This window comes from Lutra lutra, chromosome 1 (assembly GCF_902655055.1).
Source record: "Lutra lutra chromosome 1, mLutLut1.2, whole genome shotgun sequence".
Classification (NCBI taxonomy): domain Eukaryota; kingdom Metazoa; phylum Chordata; class Mammalia; order Carnivora; family Mustelidae; genus Lutra; species Lutra lutra.
This window is the reverse complement of record NC_062278.1, coordinates 210,921,363-210,946,750: the sequence shown is the minus strand read 5'-3', so window position 1 is coordinate 210,946,750 and position 25,388 is coordinate 210,921,363. Positions and strand designations below refer to the sequence as shown.

Genomic DNA, 25,388 nt, shown 5'->3' with positions numbered 1-25,388 from the left:
GGAGACACTGCTGGCTGGGGAGGAGGTGAACAAATGGACCTACAGGGTTGCACATTCTCTACATTGGAAATGAACTGATGTAATATTAACTCCAGGTCACCTACAAAAATTTAAGGGTGTATATGGTAATCCTTAAAGGAACCTCCAAAAAATAACAGGAATAGGTATAGTTAAAAGAAGCCAGAAGATACTAGGAAATGGAATTTTAGAAAACATTTAAATAATCTAAAAGAAGGCAGAGAGGGAACAGAGGAACAAACACAGGGGATAAAAAGCAAGGAAATAATAAAACAGTAGCCTTAAATCTAACCATATCAATAACTACATTAAATGTTAATGGACTAGACACTCTATTTTGAAGGCAGAGATTTCCAGGCTGGAAAGAAAAGCAGTCCCAACTATATGCTCGCTATAGAAAACCCTTTGTGTAGAAAGACCCAGGGAGACTGAAAGTAAATGGATAAAAAAAGATATAGGAAGCAAAGAGTAAGCATAAGAAGGATGAAGGAAGGCTATTTCAATAGGTGGTAAAACAGATCTCAAGATGGAGGTATTGCCAGAGGAAAAAAGAAAGCTTTTACAATGATAAAAAGGTTACTGCATCAGGGTGATACAAGAAGCATAAATGTGTAGGCACCTGACAGAGCTTCAAAACACATGAAGCAAAACTTGACAAAATGAGCAGGGACATAGACAATTCCACAAACACAGACTTTAACATCTCCCTCTCAGCAACGGGTACAGAGGTAGAGCTACAAAACAAGCAAACAAAAACCATAAGGACACAAACAATCCAAAAAGTACTACCAACCACATTGACATAAGTGGCATTTCAGAATATTGACACCCAACAACAACAGAGCAACATTATTCTCAATTGTACATGGTATGGACACCAACACAAACCATAATATGGGTTATTATTATTATAAAAGAACGGCAAACATACAAAATGTGTTCTCTAATGACCAATTTAATTAATAAAAATCAGTATTATAAGATATGTAAAGGAAGGAAAGAACAAACACCTAGAAACAAAACAATACTTTCAACGATTCATGCTTCAACAGAGAAATCACAAGGGAAACTAGAAAATATCTTGAACTAAAGGGCAATGAAGATACAACATATGAAAATGTGTGGAATGCAGCTAGGAAGTGCTTAGAGTGAAATGTGTAGTTTAAAATATTTATATTAGAAATGATGGTCTAAAGTCAGTGACTTAAGGTTGAATCTTAAGATGTTAGAAATAGAAAAGCAAGTACTAACCCAAAATAAATGAAGGAAATAATAAAAAAGCAGAAATCAGTGAAATAGAAGCAAACAAGAGAGAAAATTAAAACAGCCAAAAGCTGGTTCATGGACAAGCTCAACAAAATTGATCAACAGAGTGTAAGAGCACAGATCACATGCATAAATCAGGAGCAGAAACGAAAGGGGGATCCCACGACAGGACTATCAACAGAAACATTACAAATTAATCCTTGCCTTCAAGGAGCTCTGGGTCTAGTGCAAAAGACCAGTCGGTCTGTGGAGAAGAGGAAAACCAGGGAATGTGCGGGCTGGAGGGAGAGATGCAGCCTAGAACATGAAGGGAGGCTATACCCTGCCCTCACTAGACACGAGAATTCTCTGTTCAATCACAGAGACACTTTTTTGTGCAGTCCACTGGGCCTAACACCGTGCAAGACACACTGTTTGCTAGATGCTAGGGGAACAGAGGGGCACGTGAAGGCCTCACAGACTTTCAGAGCTGCCAGGAAGATGGCAGGGCGGCTGTGTGGAACACATGGGGAGCACATGATGCTTAGTCTTGTTTCAGTTTTGTTGGGAGACGGGGCAGCAATGGGGTAGGTGATAGCAGAGAGAAGCCATCCAGTGGGCCTGAGCTGAAGTGACAGGGGCACAGAAAGGAAGAGAGAAAAGAGAGCTCTTTGGGACCCAAGCATTCCTGACATGAGCTCACCGGCCCATTGCATGTGACAGCCTGAGCCATGGGACAAGCCTCACAGGGACAAGCACTGGGCACACACAGTTAGCTCTATACCTCCCCAGCGTCACTCACCTTTGAGGGTAAAGAAGGGTTTTTCGTGAATGGGTCTGAGGTAAATGGGTCATTCTTTGTCTGTTTCTTAAAGAAGTCATCAGGTGCAGAGCCACGGAATGGGTCGCTTTCTTTGAAAGGATCCCCTCCGAATGGATCTAGAGGGTGTTTTGGAAAGTGAAGGAAAATACGCCCCATGAATAAACAGTATTATGCTTCGTGAAAGAGCCCAAATATAAAAGAACACATAGCTGATGCCTTTTATATGAAAATCTACAAAAGGAAAAAACCATAATGCAGAAAGCAGGTCAGGGATTGCCCGGGGCCTGGGGGTGGGGGGTAGGAGGCACAAGGGAACCTTCTGGGATGATGGAGATGTTCTCTTACACAAGTGCACACATTTACCAAAACTTATCTAATTATACACTTAAAATTGGTGAATTTTGTTGTGTGTAAATTACGCCTGCCAACCAAGCTGATTTTAATAAGAAAAACATGGCTAAATCCAGAGACAAAAAGCAGGTTGGTGGTTGCCAGGGGCTAGGGGAGGGGGAAAGGGGCATGACTACTCATGGGATGAGGCTTCTGTTTGGGGGATGGAAATGTTCTAGAACTACACAGAGGTGGTGGTTGTATGTTATAAATGTACCAAATGCCACTGAATTGTCACTTTAAAATGGTGAATTTTGTGTTTGTATGAATTTCACCTCAGTCAAAAAATAAAAAATAGAGAAGTCGATAAATAACCAGGTAGCAGGATTGCAACACCGCACCGTGGTGTGTTCCATCCCCTGGAGTGCGGGGTACAGGCACAGTGAATGGACACGGGGCAAAGCCTGCCGTCACCAGGAGGGAACGAGACACTAGGCTTCCAGGCAGTGCAGATGGCCGTCCTTCCCAGAACACGCTGCCGCCGCCGTCACCACCTCTGGCACCCGTAAACCGAAGCCCCACTGCGGGCAGGCGCTACACAGGGACCCCTGACGCTACCACATGCGACACAAGTGGGCACAAGGGACCAAGCTGCTGTGGACACATCTAAAAGAATGGCCTGGCTCTGGGGAGCTCCTTTTCGAGTTCTCCCTCTCTTGCCGCTGTGAGGTTGGCAAGAAGGGGTGCCTGACCGTGAAGGGGAGCGCAATGTCACTGCCAGGCTTCCTCAGACTCTAAGCCCCTGCTGTCCTGTCATAGGAGGCCTGGCAGGCGGCTGCTTTTCCATTTCCCTCAACTTGAATCAGGGCTGGAAATAGCCTGAAGATGAGAAAATAAAGTCTTTTCAACAAAGGCTTTTACCTGCCGAAGCTGTCTGTTGTTCTGCGAAGGGGTCATTCTGGAATGGGTCACCTAGGTTAGAGGAGAGAGGAATGTTTAGCTCTACGGCAGAAAGGGCTCTGGCATATCCAAGTGGGAGCAGCCACTGGCCGAGGCAGCTTTTCTGAGTTGCGGCGTTCAAACAGAAATGGGGTATTGTTGGTGCTCAACATGGGCTGGAGGCCGGGAAAATGTGGAGTGAGCCAGAATTCACCCCCTCCTCCTCGCCATGCTTGACGCTTGTGTCTCATCTCCCTTTCACCTCCCGCAGGTGCGACAACACAGGACTCTGGGGTGGCCCTAGGCCTCAACCCCCAGGCAGCCCGGAGAGATGGTGAGCTCCCCACATCCGAGCTGAGGAGCTGCCGATTCCATTTTTGCACCGGTGGAGCTTCAACCCCGCATTTGACAGGACACTGGAAAGGTACACCCCACTGCCCTCCCCCTGCCCCAGCACTTTGCTCAGGAATGTACAGTCTTCCTGGAAGGCTTTCGGGTTTCCTACTCCCGAAAAAACAGAGAAACTGAGGAAAACTTATTTCTAGAAATCTTCTTAGTTATTCTCACCTTGTGCGTGGCTCTGGGTAAACGTGTCACATGAAGACCTCAGACTTACGTGGGGATCTGTCCTTCACTGGGTAGTTCCCATCTGATTGTCTTATGGATCCCGCCAGCAGAGGGAGGGAGAACTTATCACCCCTAGCGGAGGCCGGGAACGGAGGCATGCAGAGGTTAAGGGCAGAGCCAGCTGCCTTTGAACGTGGGCACACCTCACTTCCACCACATGCCAACGCCTCAGCTCTGTAGTGAACCGGCTGAGGCGAAACGCTCAGGCGGCCCAGAAGGCTCCAAGAACTCCCTTCCCCCTCCATTCCAGAAGGTGCTATCTTGCAACCGTTCTAGTCATCGGACATAAAGCAAACAGCCCTACAATGACTGAGTGTGCACCGAGTGAGATACCTTTGAAGGGATCAGCTCCTTTAAATGGGTCGGATTTGAAGGGGTCTTCGGCCTGGAAAGGATCCGGATGCAACTCTTGGGCATTGTTGCTAAATAACAAGGCTTTATTTTTGAAAGGATCGTCCTATAATTTTGTGAAGAGACAGGACAGGAATTTTATTATTTCAAATTTAAAGCAAAGTACAGAATTCCCTACCCAACCTGCGTATTTCTCCTTCAAGCAGTGGGATCCTACAGAGAACAATTTAAAAAGCCATCGAAGAAATGTGGACGTTGGTTCATAGTGACATGTCGACACTAGTTTATTTGTGGTGACAAATGTTCATTTGCGGGGACAAGGTGTTAATGATAGGGGAAGCTGGGTGTGAGGCATGTGGGAACTTACTGTACTACTTTTAAGTTTTCCTGTAAGTCCACCACTCTTGCAAAATAGAAGTTTATTTAAAACTTGAGTGGAAGCAACTCGAACAAACTTGCCCACCGATAGACGAACAGATACACCAGATGTAGTATGTAAACACACAAGGGAGTATCACTGACCCTTGAAGACATCATGCTGAGTGAAACAAGCCCATCGTGAAAAGACAAGTGCTGTGTGACAGGGTCACTTTATAGGAGGTCCCCAGGGGAGTCAGATTACAGAGACAGAAAGTAGAGCGGTGGGTGCCAGGGGCCGGGGCAGAAGGACGGGGCGTTTAGTGGGTATGAGAATGTTCTGGAGTTTAGCTGCATGATGTGACTATACCGAGGCATGGTTCAGATGATCAGTTCAATGTTATGTGTATTTTCTTACAATGATAAGTTTTTCTTAAAGAAAAAAATCACTAAGTCAGAAAACAGTGGCATTTTTGGAAACGTCAGAAAGAAAACAAGCCACTCAACAATGACAGCATGGACGTCGTTCAAAAGTGTGGCCTCCCTCAGTCATCTTCTCACAGAACATCTACCTATGTGGGCATGTTTTAAAATGCTCTTTCTGCACCAAGAAACACGCTGGCTGCTTACATCTCAGGAGGAAATGGGCCGCTCTTGCTGTTGGAACTACTAGAGCGTACACGCTCGGCACTTTGCATGTATTTTAAAAAGTGCTTATTTCTAGAAACAAACAGGCATGTTTAAACCAGAAGAAAGAAAAAAAAAAAAAGATTTGCTTTTGAAGACCACATTTTTATAGTGGAAAATGGCCCAAATGTTGCGGGGGGAGGGGAAAATGCACGGGAACAATGCACTTCGTTTAGAAACAGTGAGTGTATTTTGGTTAATAAAGACACACCCTCAGTGAAAACACGAAGGTTTTGCTGTGATACGAACAAGCACAACATCCTCACTGAATCTGGCAGATGTGTTGGCACCCATGGGGCTGGCAAACAGCCATTATTCCAAAGCCAAATAATTAAAGAGCTGGGGCTTCCGTAAAAATACAGACAATGGTTGCAGGGCAATGACGTCAAAGGTGCCAAAAGAAGACTCCTGAACAAGGCTCCTAGCACTCTGGGCTGGGTGACTTTGGGAGGCAGGATGGCTCTCAGAGGCACTGGGCCAATGGGAAACCCTGGGCTGGGGATGACCAACACCCCTGCCCTCTAATTGAATAAGGAAGGGTTTTTCTTACCTGGGAAAGACTATCTGCAGCCTCTAACCACAGGGCTTCCCAAGGTGGGGAAACCAAGCAGGGCTCTTAGGCAAGTAAGCACAGGTGTCGGCAAGCACCGTGGCTGGCGGAAGCATGCAGTTCGTTAAGGACAGCTCGGTGCTAAGACCTGCACCACACATGCACCAGCAAGCGTCTGATGGGGCTCTCAGACACAGAGAAAGGTGAGGGAGAGGTCCTAATCTAAAGGAGATGGGAGGCCAAGAGGGAAAATCAACCCCTCACCCTGTACCATGAGGGGTGGAATGTATCGGTTCCGGAAGAACAGAGAGAGATGATGACTTGGATATAGGTGTGCATTAAGAACGACAGCTTGGTCTCAGACTGGAAGCTTCTACTTAGTTTTTAATAGCATTGATTTACAAGTTGGTGGGTTTTGTTGGGGTTTTTTTTTTATTGGTTTCGATCATCACTTGGAAGCCTGCCAAATAAAAGGAGAGGATGGCAGAGAGTAGCCTGTGATTCTAGGGGCTCTGGCTGCAAGCCCCCTGAACTGAAAGCCAGGTCTGCAATCTCGTCTCAGGAGCAATGATTTGCCTAAGGCAGCAATCGTTCCCTCTCCTTCAAAGGAGAAGCCTAAGAGACCCTGGGAGGACTCGTGTACGGAAGGTAACCACCAGTGGTTCTGATTCCACTTCACGGATACAGAGCAGAAAATGAGATTTCCCCTGGTGCACAGATGCCGTAAACTCCACCACCCCCTGACCACTTACCAACGAGAACTGGGCCATCTGCCACTTGGGAGACACAAGTGTGGCAGACAAGCTCTGGGGCGGAAGACCAATCACTCCGCAGAGGTAAAACACTTCAAACATGGAGTTCAGTAACTAGTCTTAATTCTCCACTTGTTAAAATATAGATATGACACCCTGAAAGGAGTTTCTGTGACTTTCCCTCCCTTTGCATGGGAGCTGGGCAGTGGTGTGCTGGTGAACCAGCTGAGAAAAAATAAAAAAATGATTGGTAGCTTCTGCCATTTCCCACGGTGTAAATACTCCCACCATAGCTGAATCCAAGTTACCAAGAGTTGTACAATCAGGTTACAAAATTCCTATTTAATAATCAGCTCTGGAAAGTCAAGAAAATATGGCTCCAGCAAACCAGCGGGGCTGGATGCAACAGATGACCCAATGATGAGTTCTCAGCGAGGCTGAAGTCTGGGATGATTTACTACCTTCTCTCTACTACACAGGTTGGTGGGGTGCTGTCTTCAAGGGCAAGGCCAGTATTCTCAACAACAGATGACAGACAAGAAATAAATCTGGCTTTTTAAATCAGTCTCTTGGACAAAGTAACATGGTATGAGCTTAACACTAAAGTTAGTAACTTTAGTAGAACTGTGCAGCCTTAGAAAGTTCTAGATGCACCTCTCTGGTTACACTACTTTCAGGGGATCAAACCCCTCACTCGTGCCCGCCTCCAAGAGAACTAAGAGCTCTGTGAAGCGGTCCTGAAATATTCAAGAGTAAACAAAAAGCCCTCTTCGAAGTGTTTATTTAAAAAAGGAAACAAACCGAAAAATGCTTTAAAAACTGTATTTGTACAAGATAAATATAGATTTTCTTTCAGACACTGGTTGCAAGTTTCTATGTAACATATCTGACGTCGACATTCCAGGATGAGTTGACTATCATGTAAACTTTGCCCTGCTTACAAGATGAATGAAAATGAGGAAAGATTAAAAATCAGGGAAGGGAGGGGAGAGGAGGGGAATCCCTGACCCTTGCAAACCGCTGCTTCGCTGCCGACTTTCTATCCAAGGAAAACCGATCTTATTCGAACCTACAAAAAGGCTTGAGAGTGAGCTGTGCCGTGAACTAAGATGAAACGGGACAAGCCCAAGCTGTGCAAGGGACCAAGGCCAGATGGGGAAAGGGAAAGCAGGGTCACGAAGCTGAAATGCACACGCAGAGATGGAGACAGCCGGACAGCCAAGCGGGCAGCTCTGCCTCACACATGTAACAAGACTGAACGTTCGTCGTCTAACTTCGGACAATCAAGCGGACGATCGGCCCCAGGGCAGATATGGAATTCCCCCGTTTAAATTCCATGACAAAAAGGAACCTGTCAACAGCAGAGGGAAGGAGCAAGGGCCAGAGACAGGAGACAGAGGAGAGCACCAACAGCGTCTTCTAAGTGCCTCAGGGAAGGAGGCGTAAGCTTCCCCATAAATTCCTGGGACTGAGCACTCAGCTACTGAGGAAAGAAACGCGTCAGGAAATGAACACGAAGGGCTAAGTCTTAGTTGAGAGAGAGAGAGGAGCTGTGTTATTACAGGAAGGAAAAGGAGTCCACGAAGCCAACAGGGCCAGGAGCAGAAGGAGGGCTCAGAGGAGGAGTCCTGGACTCGGGGTCAGCAGTGCAGGCCGAACAGTGAAAGGCTTTGGAAGCACAGCACAACCAAACCATGAAGACCAACCGCGTCCCACGGGCTCCCTCAGGAGTGCAAAGATGCTCTTCTCAGCCAGACTAAAGTGGAAACGCTGGGGCTCAGGGCCACAACAGCAGGCTCTGGCAGGAACGGGGGACGGGACAATCTAAGAAAACAGTAACACTGGCTGGATTTGAGTCCGCAGAAACCTAATAGGCCAACAGCCCTTGGCCCTTGATCAGGACCCCTAGGGTCGTAAGGTGCCGAGGTTTTCAGCATAAACGAAATTGCAAGAGAGAGGCCAGTTCATAGGTCAAACAGCAGTGCCTCAAATGGGTTGTCACTTCTTGATCTTCAGCAATACATTCGATTTTCAAGGTGCTCCTTGTGCGAACACACACACACACACACACACACACCCTGATCCCCCCAACTAGTAGGATATAGGGTTTCACAAGGTGTGAGAGCTTGATTCAATTTTGGTTAAGTTTGGGAAGCCCTCCGAATGTGGGTTGTTGGCCCACCGGAGACGAAGGTCTTTAAACACTGGTTTACAAAGGATTCGGGCCTATCCTTTGCCTTGTCTCGGAAGCAAGGCTGGAGCACAGCCACGTACGCTGGGCTGCAGGGCCTGTGGGACACACAAAGCAGCAGCAGACACAAGAAACACCCCGCGTTTGGGAAGACTCGAGGCTGGCAAGCGCCGGATCCGGCAGGCCGGGCATTCTCTGACCTCAATGTGGGACCTAATCCCAGGACTGGAATACATTTATTCGACCTTTACCATGGCTCCAAAACCGCCCCTCTCTGTCAGGGAGACCCCCTCGCTCAGGTCGGCTAAGTTGGTCAGGCTGGCACCGTGGGCCCCGTCGAGTGCCTCGTCGTACTGCTCCAGGGTCCTGTGGGCTTCCTGGTGGCTCTCGTGCAGCTGGGAAAGCTTGTTTCTTGCCTACACAACAAAGATGGCTGACATCACACGGGGTTTAGGGGGAAAGTGTCAGGCAAGACATATTTTTTTCTTCTAATGCCCAAACCTGAGTGATTCAAATGGGAAACTGAATTACTCGCCTACAGAGTTTACAAGAAGCGAGACCACTTGTAAACCAGAATGAGGTCCTTTCTGCCACCCCATGAGGCCTCTCTGTATCCCCAGCCCCTGAGAGAGGCCTGTGTTCAAACAGATGTTTGTCAATTCTGAACAAACTGATATTGGTAAAATCCAGATTCATAATCTGTTCCCAGAGATCAATGACATTTTCCTTTATGGGGTTTTTATTACCCCGTCTGCGTTAATAAGCAGCAATGAACGTCGGTTATTATTACTAACACACACTCACGTCTTGGTTCCTAACTACCTTGTACAAACTCTTACTGCTCAGAGGAAAAAGGTCTTAAAACAATACTAAACCTATTCATTAAGAATGAGGGACGCCTGGGTGGCTCAGTGGGTTAAAGCCTCTGCCTTTGGCTCAGTTCGTGATCCTGGGGTCCTGGGATCGAGCCCCGCATCGGGTTCTCTGCTCAGCAGGGAGCCTGCTTCCCCCTCTCTCTCTGCCTGCCTTTCTGCCTACTTGCTATCTCTGTCAAATATATTAAAAAAAAAAAAAAAAAAAAACTTTAAGAATGAAATACAACAGAGGGTATTAAACCCCCAGCACGTGAGTGTGATCAACTTTTGTCCGTAACCTGGCAAAAGGAGTGAGAGATGGAGCCAGTCAAGAAAGGAAGCACGACCAGCCATTCCGACACTTCTGGGCGTGAGCATCACCCCCATCCCACAGGTGGGACACCCAGGGGCCAAAGCACACAGGGGAGCGGGAGAGGAGCCCTCCCTCTGCTGGCGAGCCACCGCTGCAGGCCTCAGGGCCTTCACACCAGCACGGGAGAAGGATGGGGTGCTCAGACAGCTTGAAGAACTGGAAAAGGATCCCACATGGGGTGAGGCTCGTCACAGCGTGGGGCCTCCTCCATGTGCCAGTCCACAAACTACATGGGGATGGAGAGGTGCTCAAACCAGTCTCACGCTCCGTCCCTCTTGCTTGTCCGAGAACCACACTGGTGAAGGCATTTCTATACCCAAGACTCTCTTCAAAGGAGCTTTACAGGTCCTTTGCAGGTCCTGCACATTCCCCCGAAATGGCACTCGCTCAGGTGGGGAAGTGGAAGGATGGCGAGGCAAAGCAAACTGCCACTGGGCCAAAGACAGCACGATGGTGGCACATGCTGGAGGATTCTGGGTGCTTACCCTCCGGGCCAGGATGACAGCCTCTCAGAAGAGAACCTAACATAAATGAGGTGGGTCACAGTAAAGGAAACAAGTGGCTTCGGCCCAGATGCAGACAAACACAGGCTGGTCACACACAGCAACAGGACCGGTCACCAGAGGTACTCCACATGCCGGAAAACCCCAGGAGACCTGGCCACGGCCAGCAGAGGTGGGGACCTGTCTTCAGCAAGGTACCTGGTTGATTTCGTCTTGTGTCGATTTCAGGGACTTGATGATGGTTTCCAGCTGAACTTTCCCGGCCTGAATGCTCTGCTCCAGCTGGGTTTCTTCCTGCTGCAATCGGTTCAGCTCAGACTTGGCCCGGTTCAAGTCATCTTCCTGGGACTTGAGGTCAGATTCTTGAGACTGGATTTGGGTCTTCAATGAGGAAATCTGAAATGAAATGAAATGAAATGAAATATGATTGAGGGAGAATTCTTTTTTTTTAAAGATTTTATTTATTTATTTGAGAGTGAGAGCATGTGCACGAGTGTGGGGGAGGAGCTGAGGGAGAGGGACAAGCAGACTTCACGCTGAGCACAGAGCCCCATGTGAGGCTCGATGTCATGGCCCCAAGGTCACAATCTGAGCCGAAACAAAGAGTTGGACCCTCAATCGACTGAGCCACCCAGGTGCCCCGAGGGAGAATTCTTAATTCACACTGTTGGAAGGAGCTAGCCAGTGAGGCAGACACCAGCCCGATGGCCGGACAACTGGCCTCCTTCCAGGGCCCTCTCTCCACTCGAAAGACGGAGAGAAACAACAAGGCAGACATGCTCACTGCCATGTAACGGGCAAAAAGTCAATTTGGGGTAAGGAAGAATGAGACCTGGGGTAAGCACAGGCCATCCGTCCCCCAGGGGCTAAACATCCCTGTACAAGGCCTCAGAGGGGGCCACGGGGCTTTACAGTCCGTGGAGGTTGCAGCCCCCGGGTCTGTAACAAGCCGCGGAGATGACAGAGGAGGGAGAGGGGCGCGCCAGACCCCCGTGCAGGGAGGCACGGGTCAGGGTAAGGGGTCCACACACACAGGTTAGTGGCAACCAAGGTCGTTCACCCTGTGGCTTGGTGGGCGAGACTGAGGTCAGGCCACAAATGCTTGGGTCGCTTTTTCAAGCGGTATGTCCGGCAGCTCTATTAGCGCAGGAAGATGTCTCAGCCCTGTGTTTCAAGGGCACGGTGAGCTCCAAGAGGGCCACAGGAAGAGCCCCCCTGCAGTGCTGGGGGTGAGACTCACCATCTGAGTCTCGTCCTGGCACTTCTGCCTCACGTCGCTCAGCATGTCTCGGAGCTTGGCCTTCTGCTGATCCATTTCGTCAAGGCGGTCTTGGGCGTCCTGTTTCTGAGCTTCTAGCTCTTGCAAACTGCTTGTTTCCCGGTCTAAATCATTTTGTAACTCCTAGGGAAAGGTCACATCACTTTACTTGAGATGAAGGAGAAGGGGGCACATCCAGGTAACGAGGGCTCCGCCTGTGCTGGAGCCCCCAGGACGTCCTACAGCAGCGCCTGTGCCCCGAGGCTGTGCTCGGCAGGCACCCTGTGTGCACCTGCTGGAATGTGTGCACCTCAGCTTGGCACCTGTGGCTTGAGGTCTCTTGCTCACTTCCTCAGCAAATACATACTGATGGCCTAGGAGAGGGCAGGGGCCAGGATAGTGGCTGTGGCCCAGCAAGAAGAGCTGCCCAGTGACATAGTCAGGGGTGGAGAGAGGAGAGGCATCACCCAAACACAAATAAACTGGGAGGAATGGAACCAACAGAATGCATGGGTGCTGCTGGGTGGACTCAGGGGCACGGGGAGACCAGACTGACGCTGCAAGGGCGGAGGGGAGCCCCACACGAGCGCCACTTAGGGTGGACCCAAAGGACAAGCAGGCAGCAGCCAGGGGAAGAGCCAGGAGGAAAGGAGCCCAGTGGTGCGGGGAGCAGGGGCAGTGTGGGGGGCAGCAGGGGGTTCAAGGTGGGGAAGGCGGTATTGGGCTCCAACTCGAGCGGTACTGGGCTCCAACTCGAGCCAAAGGAAGGAGGGCCACGCCAAAGAGACTGCACTCACTTCTGGGGCAAGACATTCAAGTATGGGCTTGGGACACAATGATTCTCCACCGCTAACGCTCCTCCAAACTGGCAGTGTCGCTCAAGTGGACCCAGCAGGTACCTGAGACCCGACTATGACGCCTCTAGGAAAAGCACCTTAGAGATGTACGACAGATGTGACCACACGCAGTGTGTGACAGCAAAACTTGTAAACCATGCAAATTTCCACCAGGCAGGCCTGGCTGACAACTGCAGTGCACTCTTTCCCTAAGCTCGTGCTCTGAGTTACAACGTGAAGCAAACAAAGCACGTGGCACAGCGCAAGTGTGCTTCACATTCTGGTGTTTGTGCAAACAGGAAGGAGAGAATGTGCACAAATCTCTCTCCTGAAACATGCACATGACCTTCCTGGAAGGCCTCATGGGAGCTAATGAACTGCACCTCTGAGGGGGTGAAGGGGAGGGCAAGAAGCTTCACGCCTTTTGATTTTCAACCAGGCAAAGGTCTTATCAGATGTCTTTTAACTAAAGCTGAAATCACAGATGGGTGGGGCAGAGGATATGGAAGCCTCGGGGTGCTGACCAAGGGAGCAGGGAGGGGACCCGGAACTAGGTGAGATGGTGGCGATGGGAACCAAAGTAAGGGAAAGATCTGAGGGGACCCTGAGGGTACAGGAACATGGAGATGGTGAGGCTGATCCCCAGGGCAGGCCTGGGCTATGGATTGCTGGTGCCATTTTAGGAAAAAACCCAAAGCAGACACAGCATCTCCTCTCTAGAGAGCTCCCCAGTCTCCCTGCCCTTGACCTTTAATTCAGGAAGCAGATCCTCAGTCTGACAAGTCTGGGGAAGAGAAGAGACTGGTGGTAGGGAGTCTAGGACATGGGTCTACCACATCTGAGGGAAGAACAGGTGACGGAGGAGAAGGAGATGAAGCAGGGAGGAGGGTCAGGCCCGGTGTGGTAGCCTGGGACACCGGGTGGCCAACAGCCTAGGGTATCAAGGAATCTGAGCCTCGTTTTATAAAGAAAGAGGAGGAATCAAAGAGCCCCACGGGGACAAAGACCCACCAACTTATGGTTAGGACGGGAGCTGTCTCAGAATGGGGGAGGTATCCAAGCAAAGAGAACACAGAAATAGCCCAGACAACCTACAAACGCGATGCAAACTTGGCCACTGGCGTCCCCAGCTGCCTTCGGTGCGGGAACTGGCAAGGTGATGCCAAAATTCACTGAGGGAGCACAGGGCTCGGGATGGCCAAAACAATCTTGAAAAAGAAGAGAAAAGTAGGACTTGTGCTTTTCAATTTCAAAATTTATAATAGACGTATCTCAGATATGTCGTGGGTTTGGTTCCAAATCACCGCCATAAGCAAGTATCACGATAAAGCAAGTCAAAAGAAGTTTTTAGTTTCCCCGTGCATATAAAAATATGTTTATACTGTACTACAACCTATTAAGTATACACCACCATTATGTCTAAAAATAAACGTATACACCTAAAATAAAGTCCTACATTACTGCTAAAAATTGCTAACCATCATCTGAGCTTTCAGTGAGTCATAATCTCTGACCACAGAGCACCATAACATACGTAACAATAATGAGAAAGTTTGGAAGATGGCAAAAAATAGCAAAATGGGACACAGAGACACAAAGTGAGCAAATGCTACCAGGAAAATGGCGCTGGTAAATTTGCTTGACACAGGGTTGCCACAAACCTTCAATTTGTAAAACAAAAACAAAAAACCACACCATATCCGCAAAGCACAATCAAGTGAAGCCCAAGAAAATGAGGTATGCTTCTAAGAAGCTACAGCCATCAAGACAGTGCGGTACTGACATAAGGATAAATGTAGGTAGATCAGCGGGATAGAACGGAGAGTCCAGAAACAAGGCCACACACATTGGTGGCCAAGTGATATCCAACGGGGTGCCAAGACCATTCAGTGGAGAAAGAACAGTTTCAAGAAACGGTGCTGCGACAACCGGATCTCCACATGCGGAAGAATGAAGTCAGACCCCTGCCTCATAGCATAAGCAAAAATGAACTGAAAACAGATCAAAGATCTAAATGTAAGAGCTAAAATGGTAAAATTTTAGAAGAAAACACAGAGTATTCATCTTTATAACCCTGAATTTGGCAATGAGTTCCAAGATAGGACATCAGAGGCAGGAGCAGGGAAAAAAAAGGAATAAACTGGACTTCACTAAAATTCGAAACTGTCGTGCTTCAAAGGACACCATCAAGAAAGTAAAGACAACTCACACTATTTGCAAATCACCTATCTGATGAAGAACTGGTGCCTAGAAACTATCAAGAACTCTTACAACTCACCTATTGAAAGACAAGCCAAGTTAAAAATAGTCAAAGGGAGGGCGCCTGGGTGGCTCAGTGGATTAAGCCACTGCCTTCGGCTCAGGTTGTGATCTCAGGGTCCTGGGATCGAGCCCCGCATCGGGCTCTCTGCTCAGCAGGGAGCCTGCTTCCCCCTCTCTCTCTGCCTGCTTGTGATCTCTCTCTCTGTCGAATAGATAAATAAAATCTTTAAAAAAAAAAATGGTCAAAGGGTCCAAATCGACATTTCTACAAAGAAGCTACACAAATGGCCAATGGGCACATGAAAAGACGCTGAACATCATTAGGGAAAGCATTAAGGGTAATGAGACGCCACTCCATACCCACTAGGAAGGCCAAAATAAGAAATGGGAAAGAAGTGTTGGCGAGGCTATGGAGACACAGGAACCCTTATACATTGCAGGCCGGAACGTAAAATGGTGCAGCCACACCGGCAAACAGTACGAAGGTTCCTCAAAAGGTTACACGGAGTTACCATATGATCCAGCCATCCCACTCCTGGGTAACAGACCCAACGGAAGTGAGATCGTATGTCCATGAACATATACATGAACGTTCATAGTGACGTCATTTGCAATAGCCTCAAAGTCAAAGAACCCAAATATCCATCAACAGCTGAAGACAAACAGAATGTGGTCCGGCCACACCGTAGAGCCTCATTCAGCCCCGAAAACGAATGACGCACTGACATGCACGCTACAACGTGGATGAACCTTGAAAACACTGGAGGAGTGAAGGAAGCCACACACAGAGGCTACACCATGTAGGACTCCATCACCACGCAAGGTGCAGATCAGGTAAATCCAGAGACAGGAAGGAGATAAGTGGTCGCCAGGGACTGGGGAGGGAAATGGAGATTGCTAGTGGGGACGGGGCTTCCTTTCGGAGGGAAATGTTGACAAACTGGCAGTGGTGATGGGTACACGACCCTGAACTGACACTAAACACCATTAATTATGCACTTTAAGTGGATGGATGGTGTGGTCTCTGAGTTCTAGCTCAGTAAAAGAACGGGGCCAGTCTGGCTGGCATGGGGCTCCCTCCAGCTCTGGGGAGTTGTCAGGGCACACAAGGATGCCACCACCTCCAAGGCTGCAGGTATGTACCGTCAGAGCCCATCAGCCAGGGCTCGGGTGGCCTGGCTGCGCCTGCCTCAGACCAGAGGGACGGTACCTTCAGATGTCAGAACGAGTCACTGCAAAGACCTGACATCTTCCTCAGAATCGCCCAGAACAGGCACCAGAGACCTGGTGACTGGCTTCCTGGGCAGTTAAAGGCCATCAGAGCACCCAGATATCCAGGGACCAGAATGTAAACCACAGCATGTTCAAGGCAACCCTGACACAATAGGAAGGGAGAACCGGCCACACACCCATGTCGCTGGCTGGGCCCAGCCCAGGCACGAGGGAAGAGGAGGCCACCTCTGCCACACCACAGGACTAACAGGATGGAGGCTGAGGGGATGCAGGTGGCGGAAAGGCAGGAGTGGGCTCTGCGTCTGAGGGATCAATTCCAGGACACAGGTGGAAATCAGAGGCCTCAGAGAGAATAAAATGACAGGAGGAAAGTACTGTGGGGGCTTTCAGTGAAATACAGTCACTTCGCCTGCAAGGTGGTCTTATAACTGAAGCAGCTCATTTGAGCAAAAAGCCCTTCCTGTCAGAGGTAGCCTGGTCCTTGCTTTCCAATCCGAAACATTCCAGGAGACCATCTACAGCCCAGTCCTCACTGCTGACAGGCACAGAGTGAGAAGCCAGGGAAGGAAAGAAGGGTCTGGACACTGCACAGCGTGAACCGGTGAGTGTCCCGAAGCAGGGCGGGCACATCCACCCCACCTCACCTGCAGACCACAGCCATGACAGATGTGACATGTCCCACAGATGGGCAGAACGTGCCATCCTCCTAGTACCTGTGTCTGTCCCAGTCCCTGTGTGGGTGGTGCAAGGGAGGGCCGCCCAGCGCCTCGAGAGCCCAACGGAGTCAACGCAACTTACTTCCCCTGGCTCGGGTCCACGCCCTGAGAGGCGGCCCAGAAAGAACCGGCCACTCTCACAGCGCACACGGCAGCCAGCCACTGCTCTAGGCTCTGTGAACAGCCCATACACCGACCCTTGGTGCCGGCAGGAGAGATGGAAGCTAGGAGGCTGAGCCACCGGTCCAGGTCACTCAGGTGAGGTCACTGAGGTGGAGCCGGACCCTGACCACTCGGCCGTGCTCTTCTCCCCCACCCAGCCCTGAGCTCAGGACACTCAAAGTCCTCGCAGAGACCACCAGTCCCAGCAGCACTCCTAGCGCTCGCTCTCAGGGTGCCACAGCCACCTCTTGTATCCTCACAGGGGCAGCGCCTTCTCTATCCACTCAGACCCGAGACACTGTGGGACCGCTTGCTCCTGGTGCAGACTCCCCTCTGCTCCAATGATGAGAAAAGCAGGGCCCTGAGTGCGTGATGAGCAAAGGCCAGACCCCATTTTCCAGCCCCACAGCTCGGGAAAGCAGAACAGTCATTATCAGTGTCATATGAGACCCAGAGACGTTAAGTAACTTGCCCGAGGTCACACAGCTAAGGAGAACTAGATTTGAGCCCAGCAGTCAGATCACCACCACCTGCTAGGAGACACTCCAGGAAGCAGGACTGTCCTGAGAATGGGTTAGCAACCACTGTCTGAACCTCTAACACTGAGACTTGAGTGGAAAAAGCCAGACACAAAAGGCCTCACGTCTAACATCCAGAACAGGCATATCTAGAGAGACAGCAGATTAGTAGTTGCCCAGGACTGGGGAGAGGCAATGGGGGGCGGCAATGGTGAGGTGAGGGCTCATGGTCATGGGGTTTCTTTTTGGGGTGATGGAAACTAGATGGAGGGGACAGTTAAGCAACATACTGAATATGCTAAAAACCACTGAATTGTATGCTCTAAAGGAGCAAATTTTCGGTGATGTGAATCAATAGCTCAACTGCAAGAGAGAAAGCAAGCAAGCCCTGTCTGTGGTTAAAGGAAGCTTAAAAGTCTCAGGTGGAAGCCCCCCAGAAGCTAGCTTTCCCTTGCCCCGTCCCCACTGATGGGCCTGGCAGTCGCTGTGTGGGACACAGCTCATTTGCCCAGGGTGAGCACTGTGCTTACCTGTACTTCGTTGCTTTTCTGTCTGATCGCCTCTTCCTTTTCTCTAATGTCTTGTTCCAGGGAGTACTTCTCTCTGGCCATTGAAAAGATTTCAGGAAAGCACAGATGAGTGACAGCACGACTATGGCCATGGTGCATTCTCTTGGCACCGACTTCTCAATGCCCAATTCCGTCCTTACCCACAGAACCCAGCTCAGCTGGCGCTCCGTGACTCTCTCAGTTTAGCTGTCTGTCCTAAGCCATTAACTTGCCACCTGAGACTCAGCCGTTTTGTGTGCTGAGGGAGAGCAAGGCCTTCCTGAGGTCAGAGGGCATGGCCTGGGGCTGCTGAGCAACAACCTGCCTGAGACCCCCCCCAGCCCACAGTGACTACTCCAGACATCATCACTCAAGCTCATTAAGTCAATTCAGGAACTCAGGGGAGCGTGCAGCCCTTCATCTCTGCTGTACGGACCTGTCATGGCCAACTTGCCGCATGTCTCACAAGTCTCTGGTACTTGTGGTACAAGCGGGGATAGGGCCGGTGTGAGATTCAGATTCTCAGGGGAAGGAGCTTTAACACACCTTTGTAACTGGGCGATCTCTTGACTGATATCATCAAGTTCCTTCACACCAGTAAATTCTCCTGATCCAAGAGAACTTGAACCGTCCTGGAACCAAATTCAGATACATAATTTAAAAAACTGTCAAGCTGAGGGGCATCTGGGTGGCTCAGTCGGTTAAGCATCTGACTTGATTTGGGCTCAGGTCATGATCTTGGGGTTGTGAGACTGAGCTCAACGTCGGGCTCCACACTGGGCATGGAGTCTGCTCAAGATTTTCTTCCTCTCCCTCTGCCCCTTCCCTCCTTTAAAAAAAAAAAATAATAATAAAAATAAAGGGCTGACAAACCGAGGGGCGCCTGGCTGGCTCAACTGGTAGAGTATGTGGCTCTGGATCTTGGGGTTGTGAGTTCAAGTCTCACACCGGGTGTACAGATTACTTAAAGATAAAATCTTTAAAAAAAAAAATTTGACAAGCTGACCTCACTGCCCAGCACATACTACTAGGTCCTAGTATGAGGGATACGATCATGGTATCTCCAATTCACAGCAGCAAAAGGGCCAGTACCCAGCCTGGAAAACTATCCCAGGGGCCCAGACACACCCGCTAGACCCACCCCGGGTGGCTGGTGAAAGCTGGGGCCTGATCAAGGTGAGCACGGACAGCAGGGCACTGGCCTGCTCACACGGGCCACTGCCGCCACCTGGTGGCAGGCTGCAGGAAACCACAGGAACAGGACCGCGGTTGGGCCGGCAGTACTCACCGGGATGGGAGTGCCTCTCTCTGAGGGCGGGACCATGTCCGGCGACAGGACTTGAGGGGGGTCGATGCCTTTACTGACCTTCTGCTGAATGAAGTACATAGCTAATGCAAACTGGTCTTTACTTAACTTCCCCGTTTGCCTCGTATCAGCCAGGGCCCTGGGAGAAACGCGCAGATGCTAATTACACATCAAAAACAAGAATTTGGCCCAGCATGCTAAGCACAGATCACAGAACCCATCCTTTGAGGAAATGAACAGTGACAATACAAACAATGGGGCACAACGGCAACTCCTTTCCTACTGAACATCCCGCTCCCAGACAGCAGTCCTGACACCCCCCACCCGAGCACCATGCCCAAAGTCTGGTTAAGGAGGCACCTGGGTGGCTCAGTGGGTTAAGCATCTGACTTCAGCTTAGGTCATGATCCCGGAGTCCCAGGATTGAGCCCCATATCGAGCTCCCTGCTCAGTGGGAGTCTGCTTACCTCTATGCCTCACCCTACTCGTGTTCTCTCACTCCCTGACTCTAATAAAAAATCTTCAAAAAAAAAAAAAAAAAAGAGGGCATCGTCAGGACAGGGAGTGGGGGCCTCACCTGGCTGGAGAACCACCAAACCCCACCCCACAGGCCGAGGTGGCAGGCCTTTGGCAAGACCTCAGCAGCAATTCCCAGAAATGCCACCAGCTCTTGATGGTATGTGGGGCACTGTGACAGTCCAGGACAGAAGAGCCGTTCTGGGGGCTGTGAAGCAGGGCCCGAGCCTGCTCCCTCAGGTCTTTAGCCAGCCTGGGTTATCTGAGCAGCCTGAGCTGCTGGCTTTCAATGGGGATGACAGCGGCAGCATTCTGGGTTGTCGCCCTGAGGCAATGGGACCCAGAAAGCCACGCCTGACCATGCTACACAGAACAGTGCCTCACTGCCAAGGGGTGCCTGCTCATGTGGCCTCCTGTCATCCTGGCTGATGGACAAGGCAGCACCTAAGGCAGTGGCACATGGAGCTCCCGCAGAGCCTGGGGGGAGCAGCTCTGCAGCCAGCCCAGTAACCATGGAGCTGCCTGGTACGGGGAGGAAAGCCTCACACAGCCAGATGAGGCCTCCCCATCAGCGATGTCTCACCCCGGCCGCTCCACAGGCGGCCTCACTTCCCACTGTGCACAATGACTGCAAGGTCACCATTCTCTAACTCGTAGCAGGGAGCCAGGAATGGTGAACTGAGTCGGGCCCAAACAGCCAGTGACCAGGGCTATGGGGGGCACAGAGACCCCACTGAATGTTGCTGATAAAGGCTGATATAAAATATCTTTATTCTTGTTGCCGTTTGAGTGATGAGGTGTGTGGATTCTGCCTGCCAGGGCTGGTCCTGCCGCATACCCAGCCCACAGTGGCTCCCAGGCGCGAGGCCTCTTCCCTCCGGCCCTCTGCCGCTCCCTGTCTCTGACGGAGCGTGGGCTCCAAGGCCCACAGGCAAGGTGCTCGGCCAGCCTCTACCCGTGGCAGCACACGCGCGTGGTCTGGCTCTGGGGCTGGGCGCACGAGGCCTCCCTGCCGGCCTCCGGGTAGGCGTGTTATCCGGCCTCAGGGATGCCCCCTGCCCCCCGCCACCTGCAGACAAACCCAGGCCATCATGGTACTCTTCTAGAGCGTGTTCATCCTACCTTTTCCCTCACACGCAACGCTTTCTGCATTCCTTCTTTTAACCCAAGCATGCTGGCGACTTCCCTGTCCCCTCCCCATCCCTGCGCCACTCGCAGGTTGAGGGACCGTCCCCACGCTGTGATCAGGCTGTGGTTTGCAACCTTTGAATCACACACACACACACACACACACACACACCCCACTTCAAGGTGATAAAGGGGACACTGCGTTTCCTCAGCCTCTAAAAGCGGGCACTGGGGCTGAAGGGGCGGAGGATGACTGGCCCTGACCTGTTGGAAGCAGCTGGCCTCCCCCGGCTATTTGGTGACTGATTCTGGGTGTCTGTCACACACTCCTTCGGAAGGGACAGCCTGCTTTCTCAGGTTGGGGCCTCCCCTCACAACGTGGGCATCTACGAATTACAACCAAGGACAGTTACTTCCCCAAGCTATTCAGTAACATGCTAAATTTCACTGCTCTTCTTTGGAGAGGTTCACCTCTCCAGAATTATATGGAAATTCTCTCCTTGTGACTCCCAAGTGAGGCCCTGTAAGGCCTGAGGACAAAGTTAGAAAGTGATTTTCACCACTGTCAGCTGCAAAGGGAGCCACGCCGGCGCTCTGACATTGCCCTGGTCCGCCCTGCAGGAAGGAGGGCTGAGGCCGGCTCCCTGGCTGGCCCTGAGGTGTGGACTGGAGTCTTGCTGACTGCTCACTCTCCTGATGGGAGCTGGGTCACTGACCTTCCCAGGCCTCCCTGGGGAGGCAGCCTCAGCCCCCACTGCCCAGGGTGGCTCTCCCCAAGCTGCCCTCCCCTCCCAGGGGCAGGGCCAAACATCTGCACCCCAGCTGGCTGTGGGCAAGGCGGGGCCTCCCACTAGAACCAGCACAACCACCAGCAAGAACTCGCCCCAGCCACTCAAGCATTGCCCCAGAGCCGTCCAGAGGGACCACACGGGCAGAGAGTGGGCTGCCATGCCCAGGGCATGGGGGAAAGGACCTTGGCGCTCCTTTCTCACTCAACCCCCATCCACCCTGGCAGGTGTGGAGGCCTGCTGCGGGGCTGGACAGATGCCTCCACCACCGCGCCCTGCCGGCCACCCGCCCTTCCTTCGGCATAAGCCTCACTCCCTCAGGGCCCCTCAGAGTTGCGCACAGCCAGGACCTCCACACAGGAGGCCCAGATGAGCAGAAGCCACCTACCCGTCCTTACCATATGTGTGCTAGAAGGTTCTGGGTGAGGCCAGAGTGCATGAAGATCTCCTTCACCTCCTGGCCGCTCACATAGCCATCCAGGTCTAGGTCGGTCTTCAGGAATATCTCGTCAAATCGCATCTTATCTGCAACCGGCACCACCCAGCTCACCGTGGGCTGAAAGGGGTTGCAAATGGTTGGTCCCCAGCTTCTCAGCACCACACACAGTGCTTGTAAAGCTCCTCCGTGCGCTCCTGCCGGGAGGACTAGTAAAGCACTTCTCCGCGCACATGGGTAGCATGACTCCACAAACCCAGAGGGCAGACAGGAGCCCCATTCTGTGAGTGGGGAAACCGAGGCTGAGAGCAGTGGACAGCACTCAGTCAGCTTCCTCCAGTGGCCACAGTACGCCTCTCCCATGCCATCATGGCACCCCCTGCCCCTTGTATTCAGAGGGAGGCAAAGCCGCAACAGGTCTGAAGGGGCTTGGAGGGAAGCCGCTGACTTCCTTCCAGGTGGGGGTTCAAGTGTGCTGGGGAGACCCTCCTGAAGGCCCACATCAGAAGGACGGTCTCCTGAGAACCAACCAGCCCCGCGTCCGAGCCAGCCCTCCTGGTCCTCTCGTCTTCTGTCTGCAAACACTTCTCTGCAGCTGCCAGAGGAGTTCTTGTGCCCACCGCTCAGGATCCTGTACTCTGTCCCTGTCCCTGACTCCATTCCCTGTGACACAGCAGTGTCCCCATGGGGTGCCAGCACATACCTGACACTGACTGACGGGGAGTGAATGAGGTGGACGTGAAAACAGTGTCTGCTGGATGGACAGGTGCCCTGGGCCCTCTGGTGCTGGTGGGGGAGCCCGGGCCCCAGATGAGCATGCCTGCCACCCGCAAGGGCCCCCCACCCTCGAGGGCACTGCCCCGGCACATGGAGCTAAACGGATCTGTGAACCCCACATAGGGCAGTCTTGGCAACCATGGCTTGGCCACCTGCTGCATGTGTGACCCCTCCCATGGCCTGCTCAGGTCTACATGAAGGGGCAAATGCCACTGAGGGCCCACCAGGGCCCATGCACCTCCTAATTCAGGGGCATCAGGGCCCCTTCAGCTGCTAATTCTGGACATGTCACCTCTGACTTTTGGCATACTTATGGAACCAAGTTTCATGGCACCTCTGCCCCTTTTTCTAGACACGTTTTTCCTCATCTGCTCTTTCTGAATCAATCTCCATCATTACCCAAATCCAGCATGAGCACTGGGACTCCAGAAAGCAAGGGTGGGAAGCAAGGGATACCACGTTACCCGGATCATTTCAGTTCCAGGATTCTGGAGGGAGAGAATGAGTTAGTCCAGCAACGAATTATCAGAATCTATGGACCAAATTCAAATAGCAAGGGCTCAGGGAGCAGGAATTTAGATAAGGAGAAAGACCTGCACTTCACTTGTCTCATTCTGTGGATCTAGTAAGCTGTCTCAGAGTGGTCATGGAGAGGCACGTGAAGGACCTCTAACGAAGAGGCTGGCTGCCTCTAAGCTCAGTGGCTGGGGTAAACTAAGCCCCAGATGCCAAGAAACCCGAGGAGGAAGTAACAGCAGACCAGACAAGCTAAGCTGAGGGAAACAACGGTTTCTGTGCTCCACAAGTCCTAAGAGGTTACAATGCTGGGATGGCAAAAATCCTAACATTCCACATGCACACGGAATGAGCTCGCTGCCTGATTTCTGGGGTCTCACAGGAGGTCGGCAGTGACACTCTGAAGCCTACTTCACTACAAATCCCACGTGGGAGCTGGGTCTCCCAGAAAAGGCTGGCTTTAAGGCTGGCTTAGCAGCCACAGGCCACCAATAAATGACAACAGAGCCTGGTGTCTGGCAGGAGCTGCACCCCACGGCCAGCTGTGAAGACAGGACCTGGTGGCCCCAAGCTGGTGGGGAGAGAAGTAGGGGAGGGAATGGCTTGGTGACTGTGGGTCTCCAGAACTGCACGTTCTCATGTGACTCCACTAACTGTCCTCATCCTTGGGGAAGGGAGCGCACCCGCTTCTTCCCACCCCGACCCAGATAGAGGTCCCTGGTAAAACAGGTCTAGTTGCAATCAGCAGCGTGCTCCCAGGATCTGGCGAGAGCCACCAGATCACCAAGGACAGGAATTACAAGGCTGGTTGGCCTGTACCTGTCAGCAGCCTTGGCCCCACTTACTGCTTTGTCAGTAAAACCTGTCACCACTAACCTAACCTACAGTACTTAGTAAGAACACTCGGCAAGAATTTTGCAGATGCACGTGCTGGTGGTCCTGGAAAACAGCTCATGCAGTCTAAGTTACCAGCCTTGGCCCCCTCTCAGACTCCATCCCACCCTCCTTCCTGTTTCTAGAGGTTCCCATGAAGGAGCCTTGGCGCGGGCTAGTCCTCCGATGGCTTTTTGTCATTCAGGTATCAGCCCAGGTATCGGTTCCTTGGTGACCTTCCAGCTGACTGCCATCTGCAGGAGCACCCCCGCCTCCTTACCCCACAACTCCCGGGCCAGGCTGTTCTGCTTCTCACAGCTATCTGATCGTCCTTAGTTCACTGATACGCTTACTGTCTATCTCCCCGAGGGCAGAGGCCAGTCCCACGGCCACGGCGGCATCCTTAGGAAGTGCGGGCATGGTTGGTGGGCTGCAGAGCTGCTGGAGACGCCCAGACTGGGCCACCTGGACGTGCGGCTTGTTAAGAGACACGCACCCACCGGAGGGGAAGCCCTGTTGCCTGTGCCTCTCCCAGCGGCTGGGGCAGTGAGGGGGGCTGTATTGTCCCCCTGACCAAACCATCTCGACCCTGTCGGAAAGGATGCTCGCTCTATGGTGCCGCAAGCTCCTGGAAAATGAGCTCCCCTCCCTGCCAACACCAAGTGGAATGCTTAACTTTACGACTATGTCACATGCAGGAGGATATCACCATCTGATCATGTATTTCTGGAGCGTTAAGTGCCTGACAATTCGTTTTCTGATTGTAATTTAAGTGCCCGCCATTAAGCTTTTGGTTGCTGAGGCACCCATTTCAAAAAAATCCACTTCAGATGAACACATTGCCAGCCACACAACTAGAGAAAGAGCCAGGCCGGCCCATGACGGTCCCCTGGGAAAGCCAGGGTGGCCTAGATA

General features: G+C 51.4%; 1 protein-coding gene across 9 annotated transcripts in view; it reads right to left on the bottom strand.

Moving 5' to 3' along the window:
* Positions 1-25,388, bottom strand: part of EPS15L1 (epidermal growth factor receptor pathway substrate 15 like 1) — a 95,362-nt gene that overhangs the window by 29,792 nt on the left and 40,182 nt on the right. For all 9 annotated transcript variants that reach the window (XM_047698852.1, XM_047698859.1, XM_047698865.1 and 6 more), the window contains 10 exons: positions 22,270-22,427; positions 19,422-19,578; positions 18,680-18,765; positions 18,116-18,188; positions 11,841-12,002; positions 10,799-10,996; positions 9,122-9,286; positions 4,316-4,439; positions 3,338-3,388; positions 2,066-2,202 (listed from right to left, as the gene is read on the bottom strand). In XM_047698852.1, the coding sequence (XP_047554808.1) occupies positions 2,066-2,202; positions 3,338-3,388; positions 4,316-4,439; positions 9,122-9,286; positions 10,799-10,996; positions 11,841-12,002; positions 18,116-18,188; positions 18,680-18,765; positions 19,422-19,578; positions 22,270-22,427 (1,311 nt within the window). The remainder of the gene's footprint in view (positions 1-2,065; positions 2,203-3,337; positions 3,389-4,315; positions 4,440-9,121; positions 9,287-10,798; positions 10,997-11,840; positions 12,003-18,115; positions 18,189-18,679; positions 18,766-19,421; positions 19,579-22,269; positions 22,428-25,388) is intronic.